Source organism: Gekko japonicus, unplaced genomic scaffold (assembly GCF_001447785.1).
Source record: "Gekko japonicus isolate JY-2015 unplaced genomic scaffold, Gekko_japonicus_V1.1 scaffold304, whole genome shotgun sequence".
NCBI classification, from domain to species: Eukaryota; Metazoa; Chordata; class Lepidosauria; order Squamata; family Gekkonidae; genus Gekko; species Gekko japonicus.
In genome coordinates this window covers 1,213,561-1,239,991 of record NW_015161960.1, presented here as the reverse complement: position 1 = coordinate 1,239,991, position 26,431 = coordinate 1,213,561, and the positions used below count along the sequence as shown (strand labels likewise).

General features: G+C 44.5%; 1 protein-coding gene across 1 annotated transcript in view; it reads left to right on the top strand.

Moving 5' to 3' along the window:
* MEIKIN (meiotic kinetochore factor) overlaps positions 1-25,425 on the top strand; it is a 38,241-nt gene extending 12,816 nt beyond the window's left edge. The window contains exons 8-12 of the mRNA XM_015429531.1: positions 1,049-1,110; positions 1,626-1,720; positions 17,117-17,224; positions 17,896-18,019; positions 25,323-25,425. Coding sequence (XP_015285017.1) covers positions 1,049-1,110; positions 1,626-1,720; positions 17,117-17,224; positions 17,896-18,019; positions 25,323-25,369 — 436 coding nt within the window. The 3' untranslated portion in view covers positions 25,370-25,425. The remainder of the gene's footprint in view (positions 1-1,048; positions 1,111-1,625; positions 1,721-17,116; positions 17,225-17,895; positions 18,020-25,322) is intronic.
* The last annotated feature ends 1,006 nt before the right edge of the window (positions 25,426-26,431 follow it).

Genomic DNA, 26,431 nt, shown 5'->3' with positions numbered 1-26,431 from the left:
TGCAATTGTTGGAGCACCTGCTGAACATGAGCCCACACAGGCGTCGCCGTCAGCAGGTATGCTGCTGCACTTTGCACCAGCTGTACTTTCCGGGTAAGCCTGTACAGAGTGAATTGCAGTGGTCAAGCCTGGAAGTGACCATTTCATGCGTCACTGTAGCTAAGTCCTGGAGGGAGAGATAGGGTCTCAGTAACCTAATCTGCCTAAGGTGGAAAAAGGCAGACCTGGTGACTGTGGCAACCTGGGCCTCCATAGAAGGAGAGGCATCCAGTATTACCCCCAGGCTCCTCACTTTCTGGGCCTGCACCAAAAGCGCCCCTTCCAGAGTGGGGAGCCTAATACCGATATCAGTTCCCCCACACACACCGGCTCAGGTACAAGATCTCCGTCTTTGATGGATTAAGCTTCAACCGGCTCTGCCACAACCATCCAGCTGCGGTCTCCAGAGCCTCGGCCAGGTTATCAGGGTGGAGGATGGGTACCCATCCAGTAACAGAGCTGGGTGTCATCTGCATATTGATGACAGCCCACCTCATATCTCCGAATTAACTGGGTGAGGGTGCACATATAGATGTTAAATAACATTGGCAAGAGGATTGCCCCCTGTGGCACTCTACATTCCAGTGAGTATCGTGGGGAGACCCTTTCACCAAGCGCCACCCTCTGTCCCCAACCATGGAGAAAGGAGGAAATCCATGGATACCACTGCTCTTTCTTAAGTGTAGGTTTATGTGTGTTTATCTCTTGATCATGGGAGAAGTAAAAGCTGGCATGTGGAAATTGTTGTTTTGTGGCAGCTATGGAGATTTCCTTTCACACATGACAATATCAGACAACTGGATCCTGAGAATAATGGGGAGATACCATATCAACACAATCTTGATTGTATCAACTAACCAATCTGATATAGTAAAAAAATATTGGCTAAACAGGAAAAATTAGCTTTCAGCTTTTTAAAAAATGAACATTTTATGAGTGGCTGAGTATGATTACTTCTTTAGTACTCAAATGAAAAAGAAGCTGATTTTTTAAAAACATTTTTCCTCAGTGACACGCAGTTCAAGCATAAACGGTGTTGTGAATCAACAGATGTGTCAACTACAGTAGCAGGTAAAGTCATATTTTGTAAATTACATACCATATATAAATTAGGGGTTCTACTAACAGAACTGTTTGTACTGTGTGATATTAATATAAGCCAATGTCATATTACCTTTGGATAGTGAAGACCCCAACATCCAGCTTTTTGAGTAACACTTTATTTACTTGACCTCTTCTACCCCACTTTTTTCTCTGAAAGGGACCCAAAGTAGGCCTTTTGCCTGGTGTGCTTAATAGAAATACTGGAGTTGAAATTCCCTTAACTAAAACCACCACTATGAACATGGTTTTACTATCATCCATACAATTGATACACAGTCAGTGTTAACATTAAGGGCTGGAGCATGTATTTTGAAATCTTAATTACATTAACGATATGACTCACTCTGTGTAATCTGCCTTGAGTCCAAGTGAGATAGGTGGACAATAAATGATGTAAATAAATGTTGCAGGCCAAGCTACTTAGGTTAGCCAGAGTTTCGAGTTCTCATTACTCTTGCTTAAACTTAGTTTGTTGTTTGCAGGGAAACAAGTGCACAAAATCCTGTCATCAAAGGAAAAAACACCAAAATCAAATCCTTCTGAAATCTTGGTACTGCCCCCAAAACAAAACAAACAGGTGATGCTTTTCTTTCTTAAAGGTTTTTATTTTTATCTCATCTTTCCTTCAGGAATCTCAGGGAAGCCTACAAGGCATTTTTTTTTTTGTCCTCAGAACAATCTAGGCTGAGATAAAGTGTCTGATCCATAGTCAGCTGGTGAATTTCATGATGGTGTTGGAATGTGAACTTGAAAACTTCCTAACGACTACAGCATATTGCTTGCTCTCATATGCTGCCATGTGCAAAAGCGATACCAGTGCCCAAGGTGTGGGTAGGTATGCTGAACCACACTCCTAGAGTATGCTGTTTTTCATAAAGCGTGGGAGGCATCCTGTCTCTCTTCTTGGCAGGTAGTGATTGTTAGTAAAACTTCTTGCTGCCTGGTACTTAGGGAAGACACTCAGTTTGAAACTAAATTAAACACCCATAATCTATAATGGCACATGTGTAAAGCCATTCCTTTATGGAAAAATCTTGACAGCAACTGGTGGGATAGCAGTTATTAGAATGACAAGACAGTGCTACAACTACAGGAAGAATGAGAGATTATTCCTGGAGCAGTACTCTGGTTTTAATGAGTGAATTTATTTAACCAGGGGTATACTATATACTTCTCATAATCATTTAGGGCTGGATCACAAAGGAAAGCATGTTGTGATCTTTCACTAAACTTGTGTTTGTCAGTCAATATTGGAGCTTTTACAGAGGAGCATCAGCAGGTATGAGGGGTTGCTTAACCCTTCTCTGCTTTCTGATTATGTCTCTCAAAGTTCTTCCCTGTAGACCCTTTTCCCCCACCAGACGTGCTTCCCTGCATAAAGTGGGCCGAGAGAAAAATGACTAGTGGGAACAGCTGTGTCAAGCGGGGTGTCCTCCACGAGGGGTGAGCCGCCTGTGGCCGTCTTGCCTACGATACCAGTTGCGGACAGCAGTGACGCTGACCCACCAGCGGGAAAGGTCAGAGCCGGGGGAGCAAGGCTCTGAGGAGGGAACTTGCTTCAGACGACGGGCAAGTCAGAGGGTTTCCTCACCCCCTTGGCCTGTTCTGGATTCTGGCTTTCGGCCCCTCGAGGCGCACAGCTTCTCCCCCGCTTCTCTCTCTTGCCAACAGGTGGGAATTAGCTATAGCCAGCCCAGCTCCTCCTCCTTAGCCAGTTCCTCACCTCCTTTTATTACCCCCTCGGCTCCTTGCCCCACCTCCGTCTTGACCCCGCCCCCCTGTAAAGGTCTGGACGCTGTTGCCCCTGGCTCCGCCCTTTCCTTCACTTTTGGGATCAGTGCTCCGGCCGACGCCGTCTCTCCTCTCCCATACGGGGCTGCCTGCGCCCGCTCCTCCTGAGACGGCCCCACGGTTCCGTTCCATCGCCGCGGCAGCAGCGCCGCGACCTCAGACTCCTCAGCAGCGTTCGTTCTCCTCTCCGTGCCTCCCCCCTCCTCGTCCCTGGTGAGTGGGGCATGCTGGGCGAGGGAGTGTCATGCCTGCCCCTGCTGATGTCATGCCTGCCCTTGCTGATGCCCCTGAGGAGGCACCTACCAGCCAGGAGCCTTTGGACTTACAGGCTCCTGAGGACAGTACTGCAGCAGAAAGGCAAAGACTGGATCCTGTAGCTGAAAGCTATCTAAGTGGTGAGGAGGATAGAGCCTCACAGGGAACACCTGCAAGGGATCAGTCTCTGCTGCATACCAGTAATTCGTCATCAGACTCACCACCACCTGTAACCAGGCTCCGGAATGTACGGGGACAGCAGCTGAGAGAGCGAAGACAGAACGCACGCATGCGTGCCAGAAGATCTCTTAGCCCTGAATATTGACAGGATCCTGACCTCGCTCCCGGCTAGCTAATGAGTTGATTAGCTAGCACTGTATATCTGCAAGTCTGTTGCCAGCAGTCATTTGTGCTGGCAAACGTCATTTGTCAGGACCTGAATCCTTGCATCTCTGTTCCAGACCTTGTGGAATTATTATCGGCTTGATCCTCAGCTTTTGACCCTCGGCTTCATTGACTCTGCGTTCATCTCTGACTCCTCTGGTATCGTTGTGATTTATGGACTTGAAACTCTGGTATGTCTGACCCTGCTTTTGGACTGTGATTTGAACCTGTTTGAACCTCGCTGCCTGATTTGCTCGGCTTGACCTCGGACTGCTTCTGGACTTTCGCTTGCTTGCGTCACGCCCCCTGGTCCTGCCGTGACAGGGAGGGACGTTCGGGTAAGCCGCCATCCGTTCCTGTTCCCTGCGAGTCTGGGAGGTCCCGGTCATGACCGGGACAAGCTGATGTGGAGAAAGGGTTGAGCTTGCTGCCAACTGATTCTCCTGTTTTGCCTTGTAGCTTTGGGAGGTAAATGTGGTGAACCTTAAAATAAATAAAACAGTGGTATGTAAAAATGTTCGGGGGTAACTACTATTACACAGATAGCTGAATAATTTCTGTGGCTAACATTTTCAGCTTTAATATTGAATCCCTGTGAGAAAGGTAGACATGAGTTTTAAAAATAATACACACACACACATTCTATATATAATATAGCATTTATATATAGAAATTCAACTCTCTCTCTCTCTCTCCCCCTCCCTCCCTCTCCCCCACACACATATAATTGAATTTCTAGCCCCCCGTGTAAAGGGTTTTAAACAGAAAAAGTATGACAATTACATTTTCCCATGCTTTTCTTAACTATGGCTACTATATGTACCATCTAAATAGAACTGTTTTGCAGCAGTTGTAGAAAATGCTCAAACTTGGCAACATTCCCATAGGTATTGGGGCATTCTCCTTGAATTCTCTTTATATCCTCAGAGTTTGAATTTGTTAGGAAGATGCTCTTAGCAAAATCTTTTTTCATCCAGATTGTCTGTTCAAAATTTACCCTTGTAATCAGGTACAAAAGAAAGATTCTTAAATAGTTAAAAGTGGGAGCTGACTCTTAGCCATGTTCATGTACATTGACATGAATAATTATTATTTAGACCATGTTTAGTGTTGAGTGGTCAGTATCTTGTGCCAAGATGATCATTTGGGAAAAAATGCCATGTGTCACACATAATCACAGAAAACAGATTGTGGCGTGCTTGCTTATAGGAAGACGGTTTTACCTTTAAACACTCATAGGATGCGTTCAGACGGTGTGCTGAGAGCGGGTGTTTTATTGTACACCCCCCCCCCCGGTAGGGGATGTTTTTTATTGCGTTTTCTAATAACTACATATTAAAAACTACAAACAGAAAATCTAGGAAAGGGGAACTACATCTATGGGAGAAACTAAAGAAAACCCTCTAAAAACCCAAGAGATGGTGATCATACATATGTTTACAAATTTACCTTTAAACTTAAACACAAGTTAACTTTCGTTGAAAATTATCATCTATCTAATTAAACATAAGTGCTTCATCAACATTTCTAATTTCATAAAAGGATTGTAGAACGATATACAATAAACTTCTTTTTAGGTATTCCTGAGCACATTGACAATCTATTTTTCCCCTTTCTGTTTCTCAACTGATAGCCTTGTTTAGGACCTGCCGCCCCCAATTTAGAGTCAGAGTCTTCCTCAGAGGATCCAGCCTCTCCTTCTTCCTTGTTCTCTTTGGCGTCATCGGTCACACCTTCTCATGTGGGGCTGCTATGTTGACGCAAAAATTCACAAGTCTTTTCAACAGAGTCAATCCTTTCTTTACCATTTGCATATCTGAAGATTAGTCCCTCGGGTGTTAACCATCTGTAGGCAACATCATGCTTTTGTAGAAATGGAGTCAAGTCTCTACATTTCCTTCTTTTCCTTCTTATCTCAAATGGAACATCTTTCAGTATTCTTATATCTTTGTCTTTTATCTTCAAGGTAGCTCCATTAGATGCTTTCAGTAGTTGGTCTCTCACTTTTCTTCGAGAGAATCTTATTGTAACTTCCCCTGGCAGATTATTCTTTCTAATAAATTCTGAATACGATCTGTTGACCGTATCTGTTTCACTTTGAAGTTGATCTGATGTCATCTCTGCCATAGGCGCGTGAGCGTTGCCGACAATCTGTCTCAGATTCTCTCCTTTCTCTTCCTGGATACCTTAAAGTCTCAAGACATAGCTTGCTCTTTCCATTTGAAGCTGTAATACTCGAGATTCTTAGATTTGACACTTTTCCCCCCAGTGCCTGCAGTTTTTTGTCCATCTTTTTTGAGTTGGTATCAATCACTTTAAGCTCCTGCTCCGTTTTTTCGATTTTCTGCGTGTTTGCAGCCGTTTGTGCTTGTTGTGTGTCCAGCTTGTTGTCAATTGCTATGATTTTCTCCAGCAGAGGGCAAAGTGCTTCCGACAAGAGCCTTTGAAGTTCCGCTGTTGAGTCCTGTCTAGGAGTAGAACTCGCAGGGCTGGGACTTCCAGGAAGAAGCTTTACTTTCGCTTGTTTATCTCTAGAGTCCTTCACCGTTGATGGCGCCATGTTTGAGAATTGTTTACTTTTATCAAATGTTTGTCAAAGTCTCTGGAAGTTCTTTTGTAACGCGGTAAGCTCTTACAGTCTCTTTATTCCGGTCGCTTTTTGTAGCAGCCCCCCCCCCTTTTGTGCTTAAAATCCATCGCCTGTAAACAGTTCTTAACGGAAGAGAGTCCCCTCCCCCCCCTCGTTTTCTTTCGGGAAAGCCATGCACTTTTTTGTTGTCTCGCTTGTACTTAAACTCACATTTTCAACGATTGCTCGCTTGTGTCTGGTATTGCTTGATGACCAATTGCTTGCTCTGGTGTGCTGATCTTGTGTCCCATATGGGACTCTCCACAGTGGGACCGTCAGGGCTTGGAGTAGCCTCCCCTCACCGGTTTTTCTTGCCGGGGGGAGCTCTCTAGCACCCCATGGCTGGGAGCCCTTCTCCCGGGCTCCTGGGATGGCATGGGCAACCGCGCCCCCTCCCAGCCGTGGGCGCTGGCAGGCTTCTCCCGGCGGTTCGGGAGAAGGCTACTGCCATGGGGATCACCAAAACCTGAAAATCGAGAGCAGTTTAAACTGGTCCAGTTCTGACGCGATTTTTTTTACTCTGGACAATCACGATCACACAGGAGCGTGTGTCAGGACGTTTGTTTGTTTGTTTCTCAGTTTGCGCATGTGCATAACTGTTCATCCGTGGTATTGAAAAACTTTATCCTCGCGCATGTGCAGAGCCAATAGGGCAAATCACAGATTTCGCTTGACAGTTCTGCAGAGCACCGTGATTTCACCGCTTTGACAGAAGACTTCCCTTTAAACTTTTCACCCGAAACTGGCCTCCTTGGGATCCCAAACTCAAAACTAGTGACCGTTTAAATGTTTGTTTTAAAAACGCAGGAGTGGAGCTTCGCTTATGCACATACCGTTGACGCACAAAAAAAGAGGCGGCCGAAAAGCGGAAGCCTTGGGCTTCCGAGCGGGGAGGAGGTTTAAATAATTGGAAGTGGCTTGACATCGGAGGAGCAATCACACAGGGGAAACTGCGGCTTTAAACGAGAGAGCTGAGAAAACACCACTTTGGGACTTGGTAACAAAATACTCTGGGTTAAAGGGGTTTTGAGACGGAAACCAACAGCTGGGGCCCAGAGGCAGATGTTGACTGTGTGATCGTGCATATAAAATCAGTTGCTGAACTGTCATGACACCAGATCAAACGGCATGTCTGAACGTACCCACTGGGTCACGGGTTTGTACTTTTATTCTGTGCCTAGTGGTTTCAGTTTGGAACATTTTTTCTGGTCCTTCTTGTATTTATATTTTATATCTGTATGATTGTACTGTACTATTATATAAGCCAATATGTTCCTCACTGTGTTTGACCTCTGAAGAAGGCCTATGCAGGCTGAAACACGTCAGGTCAAGTCCATTAGCCCTTGTGTGTTAGATGCTGGTATTTTTACATGAGGTGTGATTGGGCCCTTATATATTTTTTTTAATTTTTTGTTAATAAATACATGTATGTTTTTATATACTATATATATTAAAGCTTTTATTGTTGGCCCTCATTTCTGTTTGATTAACCTTTTCAGGTTCTGGACACCATATACAAAGCCATGACACTTTGACTGTTTATAGTTCTCTCACCTAATACTGTAAAGTAAGGTTCTGTAAATTCATTCTGTTTCCTCTATTTCACTCATTCCAAACATGACAACTAACTAACTTTGTGGAGTCCCTAGTTCAAATCTTTCCTCTGCAATGAACTCCTCTTTGCTTTGCTTCTTCACTATGATGGTAATGGCTTGCTTAATGTCAAAATTATTATAAAGATTGTCGAGAATGTTTATAAAGCATTTTGGAGCACTCAAGAAGTGTTACCTAAATATTCTATGTTCCTTATTAATGTTGGTTTTGCAATGATATTTAGCTCTTCATCTTACTGTAGCTTGATGATCAACCATCCAGAAGCACAAAGTTCAGAAAGAAGGTACATTTCAAAAGTTTTCTTGAAAGCACAGCATCTTCCTCCTCTTCTGTTGTGCTTTCTTCAGCTGATTTGAAGACATCAGCTGCATCTCATGGAATTATAGCTGGAGAGTTAGCCTCCGAAGAGCCAGGTGCTGATATGGTAAGCTGGTATTTTTTTTCTACTTTCTTTTTTTTTTTAATGATATTTATTAGCATTTAGAACAAACCAAATACAACATACAAATGGATTCCTTTAACCAATGTTTCCTATCTGCTATGAACATCCATACCTAGACTTGTATTTTCATATCTCTTTGTTGCTTTGTTAGTTTACATATTCTGCTCAAGCCATCTATAAATTTTTTCCCATACGTTATCATAAGCATCATCTTCTTTCCCATGAAGCTTCATTGTCAAGTTATCCAGTTCTGCTATTTCTGTAATTTTAACTATAAATTCCTTTCTAGACAGTAAGTCTTCCTGTTTCCAATATTTTGCAAACAGCATCCTAGCTGCCGTCACTACATGGGTTACCAGGTGTGCATCCGCCTTCTTGAAATTGTCAGGTGTAATACGTAACAGAAATATCTCAGGCTCAAATGGGATTGACAATTTGATAATCTGGACAGTAATACCATGGATTTCTTTCCAAAATCTTTGCGTTATTTTACAAGACCACCAAACATGAAAATAAGTCCCCTTTTCTGTTTTACACTTCCAGCATTTATCTGAAAGATTTGGATAGCAGTGAGCTAATATTGCAGGGGTTAGGTGCCAACGGTGAAACATTTTAAACAGATTCTCTTTCATAGAAATTGCTTTCATCCTGGTCATGTTTAACCACATTTTTCCCCATTTGTCCCAGTCAATACTGTGGCCAGCATTTCTGGCCCAGGATATCATTGCCGGTTTTATTTCTTCATCTTGCATTTTTCCCCCCAATAAAAAATTATAAAGTTTTCGAATAAGTTTCCCCCCTGGTCCTAACAGTATCTTGTCAAGTTCTCCATACTTGTAATTAATGCCTATCTGTTTATCTTTTCCCCATCTTGAAATCAGCTGATTCCTCTCCCACCAAGACATTACTATTCCTTGTAACTCTAGCTCATTCTGTGATTTTAAATTCTCATTTGTTTCTAGTACCTCTTTGTAAGTAACATATCTTGATGATGTCATCAAATTTGGGTTGGATATAGCTTCCAAGGGGGCCACCCAAGCTGGGGTTTTAATATAATATAGTCTTTGAATCTCCAGCCAAACTTTTAACAGAGCTTTCCTCAAAAAGTGGTGATTAAATTGTGTAGGCACACCCTGTTTAGTATTCCATAGGGAGGCATGCCAGCCTACACTTAGGTCTTGACCTTCCAATTTTAAGATTCTTAAATCTTTTAGTTGTATCCAATTACGTATCCATATCATGGCTGCTGCCTGGCCTTTTGGCTAAGATCAGCGTAAACATTATCTAAATTAAAGTCATGGTAAGCTGGTATGATGCGGTAAGCCATTAGCCTTTAAGGCTGAGGGGAGTGCAGGGGTTGGAATGAGCTGGGGTTGAGAAAGCTGTTGGGACAGTGAGACGAGTGTCAACTACACCAAAAAAAACCCAGCGATCCATTAACAATGACAAATTCTGTATAGGATCTTCAACCATAAACATCACATCATCAGCAAAAGCTCTGTATTTATAAGAAAAACCTTTATTAGTTAAACCTTTAATTTCTTTGTCTTCCCTGATTTGTCTCAGCAGTACTTCAAGAATCCAAATGAATAATAACAGGGACAGAGGACATCCCTGCCTCGTCCCCTTCTGTACTTTAAAGTACTCTGTCGTTTCAGTATTGACCACCAATGCTGCTTTTTGATCCGAGTAAATTGCTTCTATTATATTCCTAAAATGTTCTCCGACCTCTATTTTATCCATCACACTGTACATAAAATCCCAATTCAAATTATCGAACGCTTTTTCTGCATCTACAAAGAAGAAACCCACTTCTTTTTCCGGGTGCCTATCATAATATTCAATTGCATCCACCACCACTCTCAAATTGTCCTTTATCTGTCTATTGGGTAAAATTTATCTTTGGATTTATATCCCGCCCTACCCCGAAGGCTCAGGGCGGCTAACAAGAGGCACAGAGTGCCAAGATTAAAACAAATAAAAACAGCATAGCAATAAAACAATAAAATGCAATAACAAAAATCAGTGCTCCATTTATCACAAGATGGGGTAGATCTTCAATGTGGTCTCTGCGCTTCACACCCACGGGATACAGTGCGCATGCGCTGGATCGATCGGCATTGTAGCACACTCTTAACGGATTTTCGCGCCCAGACCTCGGGCATGCGCAGGAACCCCATCGGCCGATAGTTGGCCAATTCGGCCAGGTCCAAAGATGGCTTTTTTAAGAGGGGGCGGACCATCGCTTCCTTGAGTGCCCCAGAGAACTGTCCTTCCGAGAGGGACATGTTGATAATCTCCCGCAGGGCACCCTGAAACCCTTCGCGGCCCGCTTTAATGAGCCAAGAGGGCCACGGATCAAGGTCGCATGTGGTTGGACGCACAGATACGAGCAGTCTGTCAACTTCCTCCAGACTGAGTTGGTCAAAACACTCTAAACCCGGCACCAAAGATGTGCAGGGGGCCTCAAGTTCGCTCACTGTTTCAATTGTGGCGGGGAAGTCGTGGCAGAACACCGAGACTTTATCTGCAAAATAGCTCGCAAATGCCTCACAGCCAATATCCAATTCCCTAACATTTTGCCTGCCCTGTGGCAGAGCTGTCAAAGACCGAATTGTACTAAATAATTGGGCCGGGCGTGAGCTAGCAGATGCAATCGTGGTCGCATAGAAATCTCTCTTTGTGGCTTTGACTGCCATCTCATAGGCTTTCATAAGTGTCCTATAAGATGCTCTAGATGCCTTGTCACGAGCTCAGCGCCACCGTCTCTCTAGCCGTCTCAGTTCTCGCTTTAGCTCGTGCAACTCTTGGGTATACCAAGGCACTCGCCTAACATGAGTACGGAGAGGGCACCTGGGAGCGATCTCGTCAATGGCCAAGAAAAGCCAGACATGCCAGTCCTTCACCAGCTCATCCAATGAGCCGCCAGGGGGCTTCGGATCCCGCAGGGCCATCTGGAGCCACAAAGGGTCCATTTGGCGCCGCGGGCAAGCAAAAATCCGCTCGCCGCCTAAACAAGGTCGGGGTGGAACCTTCAGACGGGCCTTGAGGGCCTGGTGGTCCGATCATGGCACTACCTCTGTAGTGATCCGGTCCATCATCACCCCCGCCACGAAGATCAAATCAAGCATGTGACCAGCCCGATGTGTGGGAGCCAAGACAAGTTGAGAGAGTCCCAGTGCCCCCATGGTCGACACCAAGTCCGTAGCCCGGCTGGAGGCCGCGTCCTTGGCATGGACGTTGAAGTCACCCAGGACAATCAGCCTAGGGTGCTCCAGCGCCCAGCCTGATACGGCCTCCAGCAGGGACAACAGGCTACTGGCCAGTGCGTTAGGTGGTCGATACACCAACCAGATTGGCAAACTCTCATCAGCCTCCAGCATCAAGCCGACACTCTCAACGCCTGCGATCTCCGCCGACGGAAGCACCCTGAAGGAGTAAGCCTCCCGAATGAAGATAGCCACTCCTCCCCCCGCCTCCTAGTCCGTGACTGGTGGAAGACCAAAAATCCAGGTGGGGCAAGCTGGGTGAGAGCTACCGTTTCACCCTCCCTCACCCAGGTCTCGGTCACACACGCCAGGTCAACACGTTGTTCCTGTACAAAATCCCGAAGGGTTGTAGTTTTGTTGTTAATTGACCTGGCGCACAGCACCAGTGATGGAGGGGGGTTCTCCATCCTGTCCCCACTGCCAGCCACTGTTGGGATGGGCCGTAGGCTGGAAGGCCGCCGAGTCGCTCTGTTTCTCTGCTTCCTTCCCTTAAAACCCCACCTAAGTCCACCGCACTTCCCCCGTTCCAAAAGCACCGGAATTTGCTGCCCAGATATTTGTTACACTGATGGCCTCCGCAATGCTTCAGGCCACCAGTGGAGTGGATGACAGAGAGCAGCAAGATTCACTCCCAAGACAACAGATTAAACTCTATCTAAATCTACTGCTAATAAAAACAATCAGAGTGTTGTTATACAAAACAGGTCATACCAGAGAATCCTAACTATCTAAACATTGTAAATCCCTGGAATCAGAATCAACAACCACATTCATCACTCATACAGCACTCATTCATAATCCTACCAGCAGACAAATCACAAATCACATCCACCCACAAACACTCAAAAACTGCTGCCAAATGGAAAAGGATTCCGCTGCTACCTCCACAACTGCCAAGAGTGCAGATGACCCACCACCTCTAGCATTAGAGGACTGTCCAACAGCAGCCTCCAGGCTTCAGGTCTCCCCCCAAGGGGAAAGGAAGCAACTCTCCTCAGCAGTTGCTTGTTCCTTGGACCGGCCACTAGGGGCACTCTGTACACCCCATCCAGCCCAGCTGAACGATCAGAGTTCAACTCCCCGATCTCCAAAGTCCTCCGGTTCCTTAGGCTCGGTTGTTATGTAGTCGGGGTCCACAATTCCCCAGCCACTCCGGGGCTTCCCTCTCAGGCATCGACTCCCGCGGTTCGAGACCCTCAACGGTTCCCGCTGGGACGGCTCAGCTGTTGTGGCCGCTCCCTTCGCCGAAGCTGGGATGGATCTATCGCCACCTGACTCCACGTCATCCCATTCCCCGGCCACTCCCAGGGGCCCCGAGAGAAGGAGGAGGCCCTCCTCCAGCACCTCAAGAAGAGGAGAACAGATAAATTATCCATTTCCCCTCACTCTGAGTTCCCAAGGTCAACAGTTCTTGTGGCACTGTGCTCCCAAGCTTCTGAGGTTTTAAATTTCAGAGACCTGATGCTGCCCCATTCCTTTGGTTTTATATGGACAAAAGATACTTTTTGGGTAGAGTACACCCATAACCAGTGTTCCCTCTAAGAGGAGTTAATGTGAGCCAACTCAGTTTTTTAGCCTCCAGCTCACAATTTTTTGTCTTAGCTCAGGAAGGATGGCTCCAGGGCAAACTAATTTATGCAGTAGCCAAATCGCTCGCTCACAACTTTAATGCCAGGAGCTCACAAAGTAGAATTTTTGTTCACAAGACTCCGCAGCTTAGAGGGAACATTGCCCATAACTGATATTAATAGGGGCCTTTTGGGCTAGGTAACAATATTGGAGGTTTCCATGGATGTGCAGAAAATAAGTAGGCCATTATTATTTTCAAGTCCCAGGAATGCACATACCAGTTGATCCTGCAGTTTTCATTATAAAAATAATTTTAAAATTCATTAAACTCTTCAGTTCAGTAGTCCTCAACCTTTTTGAAACTTTGTCACCTTTGGAATTCTGACACAGTATGGTGGGTGCAGCCACAAAATGACTGCCTCGGAGTGGCTGCAGCAGGAGACAGAGCCAACCACAAAATGGCTGCTGCAGTTTACCTTCAGTGATACAGTGAAAATCCTTGTGCTGTGGTGTGAGCTGCTGCCAAAGTGATGTTTTTAATAATCTGCACAGCCAATCAGATCTCCAATGGCCTATCAGAAGCCTTACTGGGCAAAAGCCCCACCGTGCCCTGCTCACTTTCTAAAAACACTTGGCGAGCTCCAGGAAAGGTGCTGGCAGGTGCCATGGTGTCCGTGGGCACCATGTTGGAGACTCCTGCTTTGGTGTGGCTTTTTTTTAGATTCTGTACTGTGCTTTCAAAAATAATATCCCATTACAGAGTCATTTTACCCTAATATTAATGACCTGGTTGCACTGAAAGGAATTCTGTGGTGATGAATCCTAATCCCCTTTTATAGTCTACCTTACGGGTTTGTTGCAGGGTTTACTTGAGAGAACGAAATGTATTGAATACTTATTAATTTTCAGAATAACTATTACTGTCTCAGTGACTGTTTAGTTGGACTCTGTCTCATTGTTTTCAGAGAAGCCTCCTTCCATGAAAGATCTACCTCCACACAAGATCTTTATCTAAAACTTACTGTGCAAGAGCTACATTGCCTCTAGTGTTATATCACAGATCTGTGTTCTGTGACAGTTATATGTAGTTGGCTCTAGATTATTATTTCCATGTTATCAGTAGCAGACTAAAACCCAGATGTGTGGCAGGGTGTGGGCTCACAGTCTGAGACAATATTAACTGCACTACAGCTTATTGAAACATTGGGCTTCTGTATGGTTTATTCTGCTTTGGACAGTGGCCAGTGACTTCTCTGTGGCCGCATAGAGTGTCTTTAGATATGGCATTTGAGGCCAGGTTAGGGATCCCAAGTCCCTCCGGGGGGTGGGGAAACCCCCGCCCCAGAGGCCCGTTCCCCGGCGCCACCGGATCAGGCCCCGGGGGGAACTCCTCCCCGACGTGCGCATCACCCGGAAGTGACGCGGGCACGCTGGGGGTGGGGCCACAGCCATACAAGGGAGAAAACTATGGTTTTCCTTTGTGGGTCGTGGTCCCGCCCCCAGCATGCCTGGCGTCATAACGTCACTTCCTGGTGGCGTATGTGCAGTGCGCGCGCCATGGGATCCACCCGGGAGTCCCCCGCCACCAAGGTAAGTTCCACTTGGCAACCCTAGGCCAGGTCCTTGTAGAATAATATCCTCTTTTTGGGATCATAATGACTCTCCCCAGTAGTCAACCCAACATATCTAGCTCCTGTCTACATAATTTCATTGTCTAAATCCTGAATTCATTTAATTAAGAACTATTCATGGAAATACATGTAAGGTTAAGAGTGTTCGCTGCTGCTCTCAAAAAGGATTCACAGGTTAAATGTGGTTAGGTTAAATGTGAGCCATTCAGAGAAGAATTGGTATCACATGAATTTCCTTCCTGTGAAGGAATTCAGTTTTGAAATAAAGGTAGAATCTGAATGGAACTGCAGGTAGAATGACCTTTTGTACAAAGGAAGCAATAGCAGATGAGCAGCAGAACAAATTGGTAGTTTCTTTGATTTTATGTCTGTATAGGAGATGAGTTCCAATGCAGCAATTACAGGAAAGACTAAAGCATTTCTTAGAGCCTTGACTTCTGACTACCATGCTGGGAGGCAGCATCAGGAGAAGGCCTTGGCCTCTGTGTTCTGTTTGTTTGACCTTCTAGAGCAACTGGTTGACCAATGTGTGAAACAGTACATTGGACTAGATGGCACACTAGTCTGATCCAGCACAGCTCTTCTTATTGCTAATGAATTCAGCATTCCTACAACCAGAAATCTTAGCACTTTCCCCCCATGTGTACAGTAAAATGGAATGAAATGTATTTATCAGTATTTTTAAAAACCGTCTCAGACTTTTCAAAACCAGTTAGCAATATTATCCATGTACCTGACATGAAATGTTTCTCAGGGTATTTAAATAACTGTGAAAACTGTGTGGCCATATCAGTTGATAATGTCATACATGGAAAATACCATCTGTGCAGGAATTAAAATATGCATTATACTAAGGGCTTTTCCATATGGGGTCTTTCTGTCAGTTCTGAACTCATACTGCTTCAATTTATTCCTTGATTTTCACATGGTTTTTTGTGCCTTTAGTTCATTTTTTTGCACCCCCTGGGGGGGTTCCATTTCTTTTGATACCCCTTTTACCCCAGGTGTTTTTTCCTGGAAGCCAATTTTGAGTTCTCTAGGGTCTTGGGCAGGGAGATGTAATTTTGAACAGTGCTACCTGAGGTAATTTAACTGGTTATCCCAGGGCCTGAACAGTATATCTTCTGCATACATAGTGTGGGCTCTACCATGAGGCACAACTCCTTGCCTAATTCCCCACATGAATGCAGTGTTTCTGATTACATATATGTAGAAGATGGCTGTATTTTGCAGCTTCTAAATGTGGCCAAATGGATACATTCAATTTTCACACATGATATAGTGCTTGGGGGTGGGGGGGGGGGGGGGGTGGGGATGTAAACTTCAACTTTCTTGGTTACTCCAGCTGCAAACTAATCTGCCTTCCATCTGTACTGTTTATATTTATATCCCACTCTCTCCCCAAGGAGCACGGGGCACCTTACATGAATCCCCTTCTTAATTTTCACAGCATTCTCAAGAGAGGTTTAGACTTAGAGTGACTGATTCATGATGAACTTTATGGCTGCAGGGATTTGAATTTGTGCCCCAATCTCACATACATGTAGCAGAGCCCTTGTTTAGTGGTTAAACTTAAAAGTATTGTACTAGAACCATGAAGGATCCCCACTCTACCATGGAAGCTCACTGAGTGGTCTTAGACTAGTCATACTCTCTCAGCCTAACCTACCGGAGAAGGCTGTTATGAAAAAAAAATGAAGAAGGAACGTGAATGTTGCCTTGAACCCCTTCATGGAAGAGTGAGATAGTAATGAACGAAATTAAACTAGATCCGCTTATCAGTTACTCCACACAGGTTTGGAATACTAGATTGCTGTTGTTGCCTTATTAATAAAGGCAGTGAATCTGAAGATTGATAGACATTCAGGGACTGTGTAATCATCTTGCATTTTCATAAGTTCACATATAATACCTATATACCTTGTGCCTTTTTTTTCAATGACCAGCTGCCATTATACCTGGGATCATGTTGAGATGAGTTGGGTGGGAGGGACTGACAGTACCATCCTAAGTGGAATTGATGGTGGTGGAAACTACCATCAAGTCACAGTCAACATATGCAAATCTTGTAGGGTTTTCAAGGCAAGAGGTGATTTGCCATTGCCTGCCTCTGTGTAGTGACCCTGAACTTCCTTGGTGGTCTCCCATCCAAATACTAACCAGAGCTGACCCTGCTTAGCTTCTGAGATTGGGCTAGCCTGTGCCATTGAGGTCACATCCTTCTAAATCCATTGAAACCAGTGGATTTAAGAAGAGCCCCTACTTGGGATGACTATCTTGAGGAAGAGGCTGACTGTCCTGCTTCCTCATGACTCGAAGTATACTTGAAATGTACTGGTGAAGCTGTATTAATTGTAATGGTTTGTGTGTTTGTTTTGAATTTATGTAGCTCACCTTGTCAGTGCAGAAAGCTGCCGCCAATGAAAATTTTTCAAACACAACTAGCCTACATCTGGGAGAAACTGTTCCGGCACCTCCAGAGAGCAGTATTTTTCAGGTTATATGTAATTTATTTTCCCTTTTGTGATGGTGGCAACCTAAAATATGTTGGCGGTGCTCATACACACTGGAACAGCATGCAAAGGATTTCAAAGCTCAGATTATTGGAACTTCAAAAACACATGTAATGTTTAAGAAAACCCAACAAGTTCATTACTTGCTTTCTACTTTCCTTCAGTTTACCAGACTGGGTTAGCCATTGGTAGCATTCTTTTCTCCCTCCTTCAGTTGAGTTGCCTGATTTATCTATTTAAAGCACATGCATTATTCATTCAACCTTCTTATTTTCCTAATGTATTTAAAATCAATTGCCAGACTGTTCCAGAGATTTGCGGAGAAATGCCTCATTATCATAGTACATGCTTCTTGTTCAGCTCTATCCACAACTAAGCTGCGCTTTTGCAGACCTGGGTTCCCCTCCCCAGAAAGTGTGATCCTGGAGAAGGAAAGGTACATTATATTGAATGTGGTGAGTGTGCTTCTCTATCAGTCCTACTGCTCTACCAATGTTGCACCAGTCTTTGACCAAAGAGGGCTAGTGCAACACACTAGAGTGAGACCCTTTTGATTTGATGAGTGAGTGCTTACATATATTTATTTTAGGAAACTTAAATTCCTTTTAAAAGATCAACAAATGCATAATTTCCAGTCGTGATCCTTTTCTTTCAGTATCTGCATCATCCACCAGAAATCTGCTGTATCATTAAAGCTTCACCAGAATTTAGACTAATGAAAGTTGTCCAGCATCCACTGAGCAGACAAATACTGTCCCCCCCACCAGGAGTATCAACAGGTAAAAGGAAAGGGATATATAATACTCCTTTTAATGTCAAAGCTTTCCTCTTTTGGCTGGAGAAATGCACGCAAGAGTGAGGATTAGAATGAGGGACTAGAAAGAGCATTTGATTGAGACCAAGATGACTTGGGTTTAACTTTCTTCTCAGCCATTAATTCACTGTATAGTCTGGCATCAACTCAAATCATCGGTCACTCATGACTTCAAACACTGAAAATGAGAACAGTAGTAAGGAGGACTGCAAAAGTCATCACTGACTAATCTATCTGCAAGGGTCTACTTTAGTGGGTGATGCTGGAACTGAAAGGCAAACTTGTTTTCATTCTCTTATTTTACCCATTTTCTCCAGTGATTCAGATAGTGGGACAGTCCTTACTCTTCGGTATAAGCTCCTCCTCCAGTAGCAGGGTCGGGTTTGATCCAGGCGGGGAGGGGCTTATCCCCTGGAGGCTTCCCAGTTTTTCCTGGCCCTGCTTCAGAGCAGGACGTGCTTTGGCTGCGCTAGTCAGTGCAGTGAGCAAAGAAGAAAGAGAAAAGAAGTTGGGTCGCAGCACCAGCGGGTGCAATATCGGTGGCATGGAAAAGGAGAGAGCTTTTGGCACTGGGAGGTCCCTGGCTGCCACAAAGGATCAACAGCTCTTGGCAGACGCCCCCTGGCCTCTGGGTGAAGAGCCTTCCCTTTTAAGGTCCAAGGGGTGCGGTACAGTCTGTGGTTGGCAGTGGGGCGATGCCAACGAACTGGCTACCTCCCTGACCGCGGTACAATTGGACTGGCTGAGTAGCTCTATGGACGGGAAGCTAACCCTTTCCTCGTCTGAGCTGCGGTGAGTCTTCCTTGCCTGCACCGGGCAGATCCCAAGGCCACCCCAAGGGAGGATGGTTTCCAGGAGGGAGAGGGAACGAGGCTAGGGAAGCCTGGAGGACCCAAGGCTTTCCCCTAGAAGAGGCTGAGGAGTCGGGGGGGGGGGATTCCCCACCAACGTGCAGCCTAAATAGCTCTGAAACAGGTTGGCCCAGGCTAATACTTGGAGGGGAAATCTCCAGGTAAGGTTAGTAGTGACTAGCCAACTCTGTAAAGGGCAATAGGGAGCAAGGATTAGGTGGGGGAAATGGCGGTGGCCATTTTGTTTCCTAGTAGCAGTCCTCATGGTGGTTTTTCTGTTTCACTTTCCCCTTGCAGGCTAAGAGGGATGGCTGATAAGACTGAACAAATCAGTTCCCAAGACAGGGAGAACTCCTTTAGCGAACTGAGCCTACCCAGACATTCTGTATCTATAGCCACACAGGAACCAATGGAGGCACAAGATATGGAAGCAAGGGAGGATACTAAGACTGAACTTCTAAATTGGTTCAGAACTGATATGTGAAGGGAGTTTAAAGATACGTTACAGGAAACTTTACAAGGGTCTGCTCCCTCCAGATTCTTCATAGAACGGGGTAGGTCAACAAAGAGGTCCAGACATCATTGGGAAGATGAGTCATCAAGCACCTCTAGATCTCCTCCTAGACCTAAACAAAAAAGGTGAAATAAATCTCCCTCTAGAGAACATAGTCCCCTCTTGGATAGCGGGGAAGAAGAGTCTTACTCTACAGACTCCTCCTTGGAGCAAAAGGATGGGAAACTCTCAAAGGAAGAAGAGGTGGTGATGCCATCTGCGCAATCCAGGCTTTTCCTCAAGAGCTGTATGCACACCTCCTGCTAAAGGTCCTGAAGACCTTAGATCTTATGGCCTAACCCAAGGATGATTCAGAGCAGGGGTCAGAGTTTCAAATGGGATCAGAAAAATTGAGTAAGGGAGGATAAATCATCAATACTGATCCCTGTTGAATTGATCTTATTTTCTATGCAGTTAACCACATCGAAGACTGAGACTCCGTCAGCATATGAAAAATAAGGCTACCATTATTCTTAAAATGTAGATGTAGCCAAAATTTGATAGTATTGATCCATGCGTTAGTTTCAAGGAGCCTTTGATTAGTTTCCAGGCAGATGGCCGCATAAGGCACACACATGGGTAGGCCCAGTATTTTTCGAAGGAAATTAAATTGTATTCTTTCCAATTCCTTATTGAAGGCCTTGATCCAAATAGGTACTCCATAAAGCAACCTTGCACTAATCTTATGATTGAATACTCTAATAGCTGCAGGAACATATTGATTACCCTTGGTAAAATAAAAATGGATAAGTGCGAGTACGTTGCAGTTCACAGCTTTTATCACTTCCCTGCTATGAGGAACCCAACTGGCTTTCCTTATCTGGACGACATTCTAATCAAAGCACCATCATTTCAGGAGAGCATGAAAGCATCCAGTCTAATGGTCCTTACCCTGAGGGATCACGGGTTTGTAATCAACATGGAAAAAAGCAACCTTCAGCCAACTCAAAGGTTGATTCATTTGGGTGTACAAATAGACTCAATGCAAGACAGAGTGTTTCTATCCCAGGAAAGAGAACAGAGGATTCAGTCCCTGTTACCGGAAGTGCTAGAGAAAGCCAGGACAGAGTTGATGGTTCTTGTCAAGCTTTTGGGCATGATGGTATCCTGTCAAGAAATTGTACAGTAGTCTCAGTTCCATGCCAGACCACTTCAGAGATTTCTGTTTCCTTACCAGGAGGAGATAGCATGCAAGTGATAAAAAATGCTACAACTCCCAGAAAACGTGCATCAACAGCTAAGGTGGTGGTTGGAACCGCTCCGCTGCTTCTTCTTTTTTAAAAAATTTCCCTCTCCTAAAAAGGAGAGAATTTTATTGCTTTTACATTTCAGAAAGTTAGGAAGGGTATATAGCGGGATAAAGAAAAGTGTTGAGTGATGTTAAAAATTAGTATTTTAATCTTTTATTAGTAAAGTCAAAATCTTCTTCTGCAGCGGGACAATCCCTTTTTCTTCTATATCTTTCAAAACCGGTTAGTGTGTTAATAGTGTCCCTTTGGGGTTAGTATTGTCTTTTAATGCGCTTTCCGAACTGGTTCTCAAACGTTGGGGTGCTTCCCTTTTTTGCCTCTTAAATTGTATTTTGGCCCTCTAGCCGCTCCTTTGTCTTCCTCATCTTTCACCTCTCCCTCCGAGCTGCTGTCTTCTTTGCTAGTTCCTGCCATCCACTTAGCGAGTTCTGCCTCGTCCTCTGAGCTGGCGTGCCTCTTCAAAAAGTCTTGAGCCTTGAAGATGGAGTCTATCTTTTCTCTTCTGTCTTTAAACTTAAGGACGAGTCCTTCGGGTATCAACCATTTATAATTAGTTTGGTGGCTTTGCAAGAACATGGTCAACCCTTTATATTCCTTTCTCTTCATTCTAATTTCAAATGGAACATCTTTCAAAATTCTGATCGTCTGGTCTCTAATTTTCAAAGGTGTTGATGATGCTGCTTTTAAAATTTGATCTCTGAGACGCTGCTTGGTAAATTTCACAACCACTTCTGCTGGCAGGTTATTCTTCTTTGTAAAGTTGGAGTAGGCTCTATAGGCCAAATCCATCTCATCTTTTATTTTTTCCGCTTCGCTGCCAGTCAGTGGTGCCAACGCATTCGCCAGGATGTCTCTGAGGTCTTCCTTTTCAGATTCTTTCAACCCTTGAAATCGAAGAGTCAGGTTTGATTTTTCCATTTGAAGCAATAATAGTTTATTATCCTGCTTCTCTTGGTGTTTTTCCACTTTACTGACCTTCTTCTTGACTTTCTGTATTTCTTCCGTTGATACCAGGCATTTCTTTGCAATCTCATCCACCTTCTTGGCTGTCTCTGTCATCTGCTTCTGTTGAATACTATAGGCACTTTCCATGCTATCCAGTTTTTGGTTAATTTTCTGCAGTTCATCTAGCAGAGGGCGGAGCATCTCACCTTCTTGCTGATTGACAGCAGCCCCTGCAGGGGAAGGACTAAGAACGGAAGTTCCTCCCGTCTTCTTTGTCTGCCTCTCCAAGAACTTTTTCGGCCCCGCCATTTTCAGTTTTTGTTTACTTTTTAAAAGTTTGTGTTGCGCAGCAGAGGGATCACTCCCTACTCCGTTTTCAGCCCTCTCCCAAAAGGTAATTTACTTTTTCCAAACTTCCCTTTGCCCCCCCTTTTTGCTTTCAAAAAAGTCTCTTTCTCGAGTGGGGGGGGGGGAATCCTCCCTCTGGCTTTCCCGTGGGACGGAATGTGCTTTCGCCGGTAGCTTGTAATTCGATCTCCAACTCACAGTTAGCCGCTTGTCTCTTTCTTTGTGCTTTCACTTCCTCGCTTCATCACTCTGTGACGTCCGGCGACTCTGCTAGTCCCCGTGCAGGGCACTGCCGCAGCAAGGGCCATTGGGGCATGGGGCGAGCCTCAATTTCCGACCTTCGGGCCGGGAAAGAGGCACATCCCCTTAGCGCCCCGGATCGGAGCCCCTTCCTGAGGCTCCTTAGGGTCTCTGCTTGTGCGGATTCCCCCCTTAGCCGCGTGTGGGCGAATCACCTCCGGGAGCTTCCCAGAGTTGTGACCGCCATTCACAGAGACCAGACCGGAAGCCCCGGAACCGCTCCGCTTCTGACAGGGATCTCTGCTACGAAACCCTCCAAGAATAGTGATGACTACAGATGCAAGTCTTTCAGGGTGGGGAGCCCACTCGAAAGGACAGATGACGTAGGGAGAATAGTCTCAGGATGAGACGTTGAGAAGCATAAACTTCCTAGAGCTCAGGGCGATAAGACTGGGCTTATTGAGGTTCAGCAAACGGCTGTCAGGACAGCATGTATTGTCTAGATGGACAATATGACAGCAAAGGCATATGTGAACTGTCAGGGTGGGACCAGACCGTGGACCCTACACAAGGAAGCGACCGAATTAATTATCTGGGCAGAGAGACATCTACTATCACTGAAAGCAATACATTTGGCAGGGAAAGACAATAGGCTGGTGGACTGACTGAGCAGGAGACGTCTGGACCAGTCAGAGTGGACATTGAACAAGGCAGTATTCACTCAGATCTGTGACAGGTTCAGGACGGTAGTACTGGACTTATTTGTGACGGAGTCAAAGCGTCAAATTCAAGAGCTCTTCTCCAGAACATGAAACGATCAGGCCATAGGACAATTGCGACTGGCAACAAGGTCGGCTTTACGCTTCCCTGCCAGTGCAGATAATGCACAGAGTGATACAAAAAATATGTCAACAGAAGGTGAAAGTAGTACTGGTAGCACCATTTTGGCCACAAAGAGCATGGTTTCAGGACCTAAAAAGTTCTCAATAGTGGAACCATGGCATCTGCCCATTTAAGAGGATCTGTTGACACAAGGACTAACACGACATTGTCAACTGGAAATATTCAACCTCACAACATGGAGGTTGAGTGGCAGCTGTTAGAAGAAATGGGATACTCAGATACGGTTATAGCAACCATGTTAGCATCCAGAAAAGGATCCACCAACAGGGTTTACAACACCATCTGGCAGGTGTTCCACTCCTGGTGTGTGGAACATGAGATAGAACCCCTCAAAGCCTCAGTCAGCGCTATCCTGCGGTTCCTGCAGGATGGCTTAGACAAATGTCTTAGTACTAGCACATTGAAGAGACAGGTTTCGGCCATATCAGCTGTACAGGGAGTAAGACATGGGAGGTCATTGCTTCACCATCCTCATGTTAAAAGAGTCTTGAGAGGTACCACTTTAATAAACACACCTCAGGTACACTGGTTCCCTACCTGGAATCTGAATACCGTACTAAGGGCCTTGTATAAACATCCCTTTGAACCAATGGTTTCATGCCCTCTAAAGGAACTGACCTATAAAACGTTATTTTTGGTGGGCATAACTTTGGCACGTAGGGTGTTGGAGCTGAGGGCACTGTTAGTCAATAGGGAACTTTGTGTTTTTCACAGGGACACGGTGGTACTTTATCCAGATCCAGCTTTTGTGCCTAAAGTGAACACCGTTTTTCATAGAGCAGAGGAAGTTGTTTTGCCATCTTTCTGCTCAAACCCTATACATGATAAAGAAAGGGAATGGCATTGCCTGTATGTTTGAGGGGCGCTATATTGATGGACTAAGCATTGGAGAAAGTCAGAAACACTCTTTGTGTCTTTTAGAAAGTCCTCCTTGGGGGGACAGGTTTCAACTGCTACCCTTAGCAGATGGATTAAGGGCTACATTATCTTAGCTTGCTAGGCCAAGGAACTAGAACCTCCTGAGGGAATTGTGGCACATTCTTTACGGGGAGCAGCAACGTCAGCAGCCTACCATTTGTTCCCTTCACTGGAAACAATCTCTAGAGCAGCCACTTGGAAGTCTGTACGTTCCTTCACTAGGCATTATAGGGTGGATAAGTTGGCATCAGCAGAGGTGGCCTTCAGTTGCAGTGTTGCAACACATCCTGTAAATGGGGAAGTGAAATGACCATCCCATGGGGCACGCTGCTTTTTTGCGTCCCAAAAGTAAGGACTCTCCCACTATCTGAACCACTGGAGAATGGAAGGTTTCTTTCACTTACAGTGAAGCTTCCTTTCTTGGTGGTTCAGAAGTGGGACAGTCCTGCCCGCCCAATTTTGTGGGTGTAGCTTCACCAGTTTACGGGGGGGGGGGCATATTGCAAAGTATCAGGCTAAACACAACTGATTGGTAGATCAGACACAGGTTGTAGGGGGAGGGATTCTTCCTCTCATCACTGTGAACTGTAAAGGCAGGTTTTCCTTGTAGTTACGTTAGTTCATTGGATGATTCACTGTTTTATAGTAGTTACTCCAGTTTGGAGAAGTGTTCTTCTAATATTTTTCTTGTGGGGAGAAGCGGGCTTGGATTCACCTGGGAAGCCTCCAGGGGGTAAGCCCCTCCCTGCCTGAATCAAAGCTTGAAGCTGACCCTGCTACTGGAGGAGGAGCTTATCCCAAGAGTAAGGACTGTCCCACTCCTGAACCACTGAGAAAGAAAGCTTCACGGTAAGTAAAAGAAATCTTCCATTCACTGTGTTGTGTTTAAAAACAGGGAAAGTACTCATTAAATTTTGGTGTTAACAATTTGGTTTACATTTCCATATCTCACCCCATTCCATAGTGTCAAAAATACCAATGATGGGATTTTGGTAATATGCATATTTTCCCTTCAAAGCCCTCATAACAGAGGTGTAGCTTTATTTATTGCACCTTGCAAAGCATTGGAAATCCTGGAGGATTTTGAATAAACTGTGGCTTCAAGACCACTAATGAATTCAGTCCCCACTGAAATTGATTTGTTGTTGCTGTTCAGTCGCACAGTCGAGTCTGACTCTTCGCGACCCCATGGTCCACATCACGCCAGGCCCCCCTGTCTTCCACCATGCTCTGAAGTTTGATAATTGATTTATTTTTCAGATATTATTACCAGTGACAGAAACTGGATCTACAGTAATAACAGATGATCACTTCCCCTGTTGCTCAGGACATGACAGGGAAAAAAAAGATTGGAAGCAAGAAATGGGCGTACTTTATGGAACATTGTACAGTGGCATTGTATGGACAGTAGGTGCAATCATGAAAACTAAAGTGCCCCCAAATCCTGTTTGAACTAATGGAGCTTAGGTTTCTAGCTATGTACTTACATGTTATGTTGATTTTAGTAACATGTTTAGCTTCCTTGAGTTTCCTAGAAAGTGTTTGTGTAGTGGCTGAGATATGAGACATTGCATATTTATTCATATCACAGAATCTTTGAAACAATCAGATGAGGGATTTGAAATCTGTACTGTTTCCTTGCCAGAAGGTATTTTTGATCTTAGAGATTGTTCTCTAAGCGCAAATTTAAAAATACCTATCATTCATTTAGTGAACTAAGATTTTGTTAGATTACAAACTTGGTGATACTTTTAAAGAAAATTGTGGAAGAATAATTGAGGAATATTTGCAGACTTGAGGATGTTTGCATTCTGGTAGGCAAAAATGTTATGAGTGGTATAAATATTGTAGTCCATTTTTTATATTCCATTCTCCTGTTCTGCTGTTAAGAACTTAGTATTGCTTTGAATTTTTCTTTATCATCTTGTCCAGTATGCACTGAAGTTGCTTCTACTGGTAACTCTGATTGGTCTCAGCGAGATTTGTCAGTAAAAGAGAACAGCCATATCTACTTTTAAGTTCTAATACTTCCCCTCCCTTAACTAGGCTTATGAAATTTTGTTACATGTGAATACAAATCAGAATAATGAGCTCAAAGGTCTCTGTACTATGAATATGTATATGTAGTTAAAACTAGGCATGTTCATTTAATTTCTTAAATTTTAATCAGTTGTTTCCCTTTAAGGTTGGACTTAACTTACTCTGTTCCTGATTTTGATTTACTGTGCCCCTTTAAAATAAAAAAACAAAACTACTGTCCTATTAGAATTCTGTCAGTTATATAGCATTTTCTGTTCATTCTGATTTATACCTGTTGAAGTAATGTATCAAATCTGAGAAGGGGAAAGACCTTTTCAAGTTCTGTACTA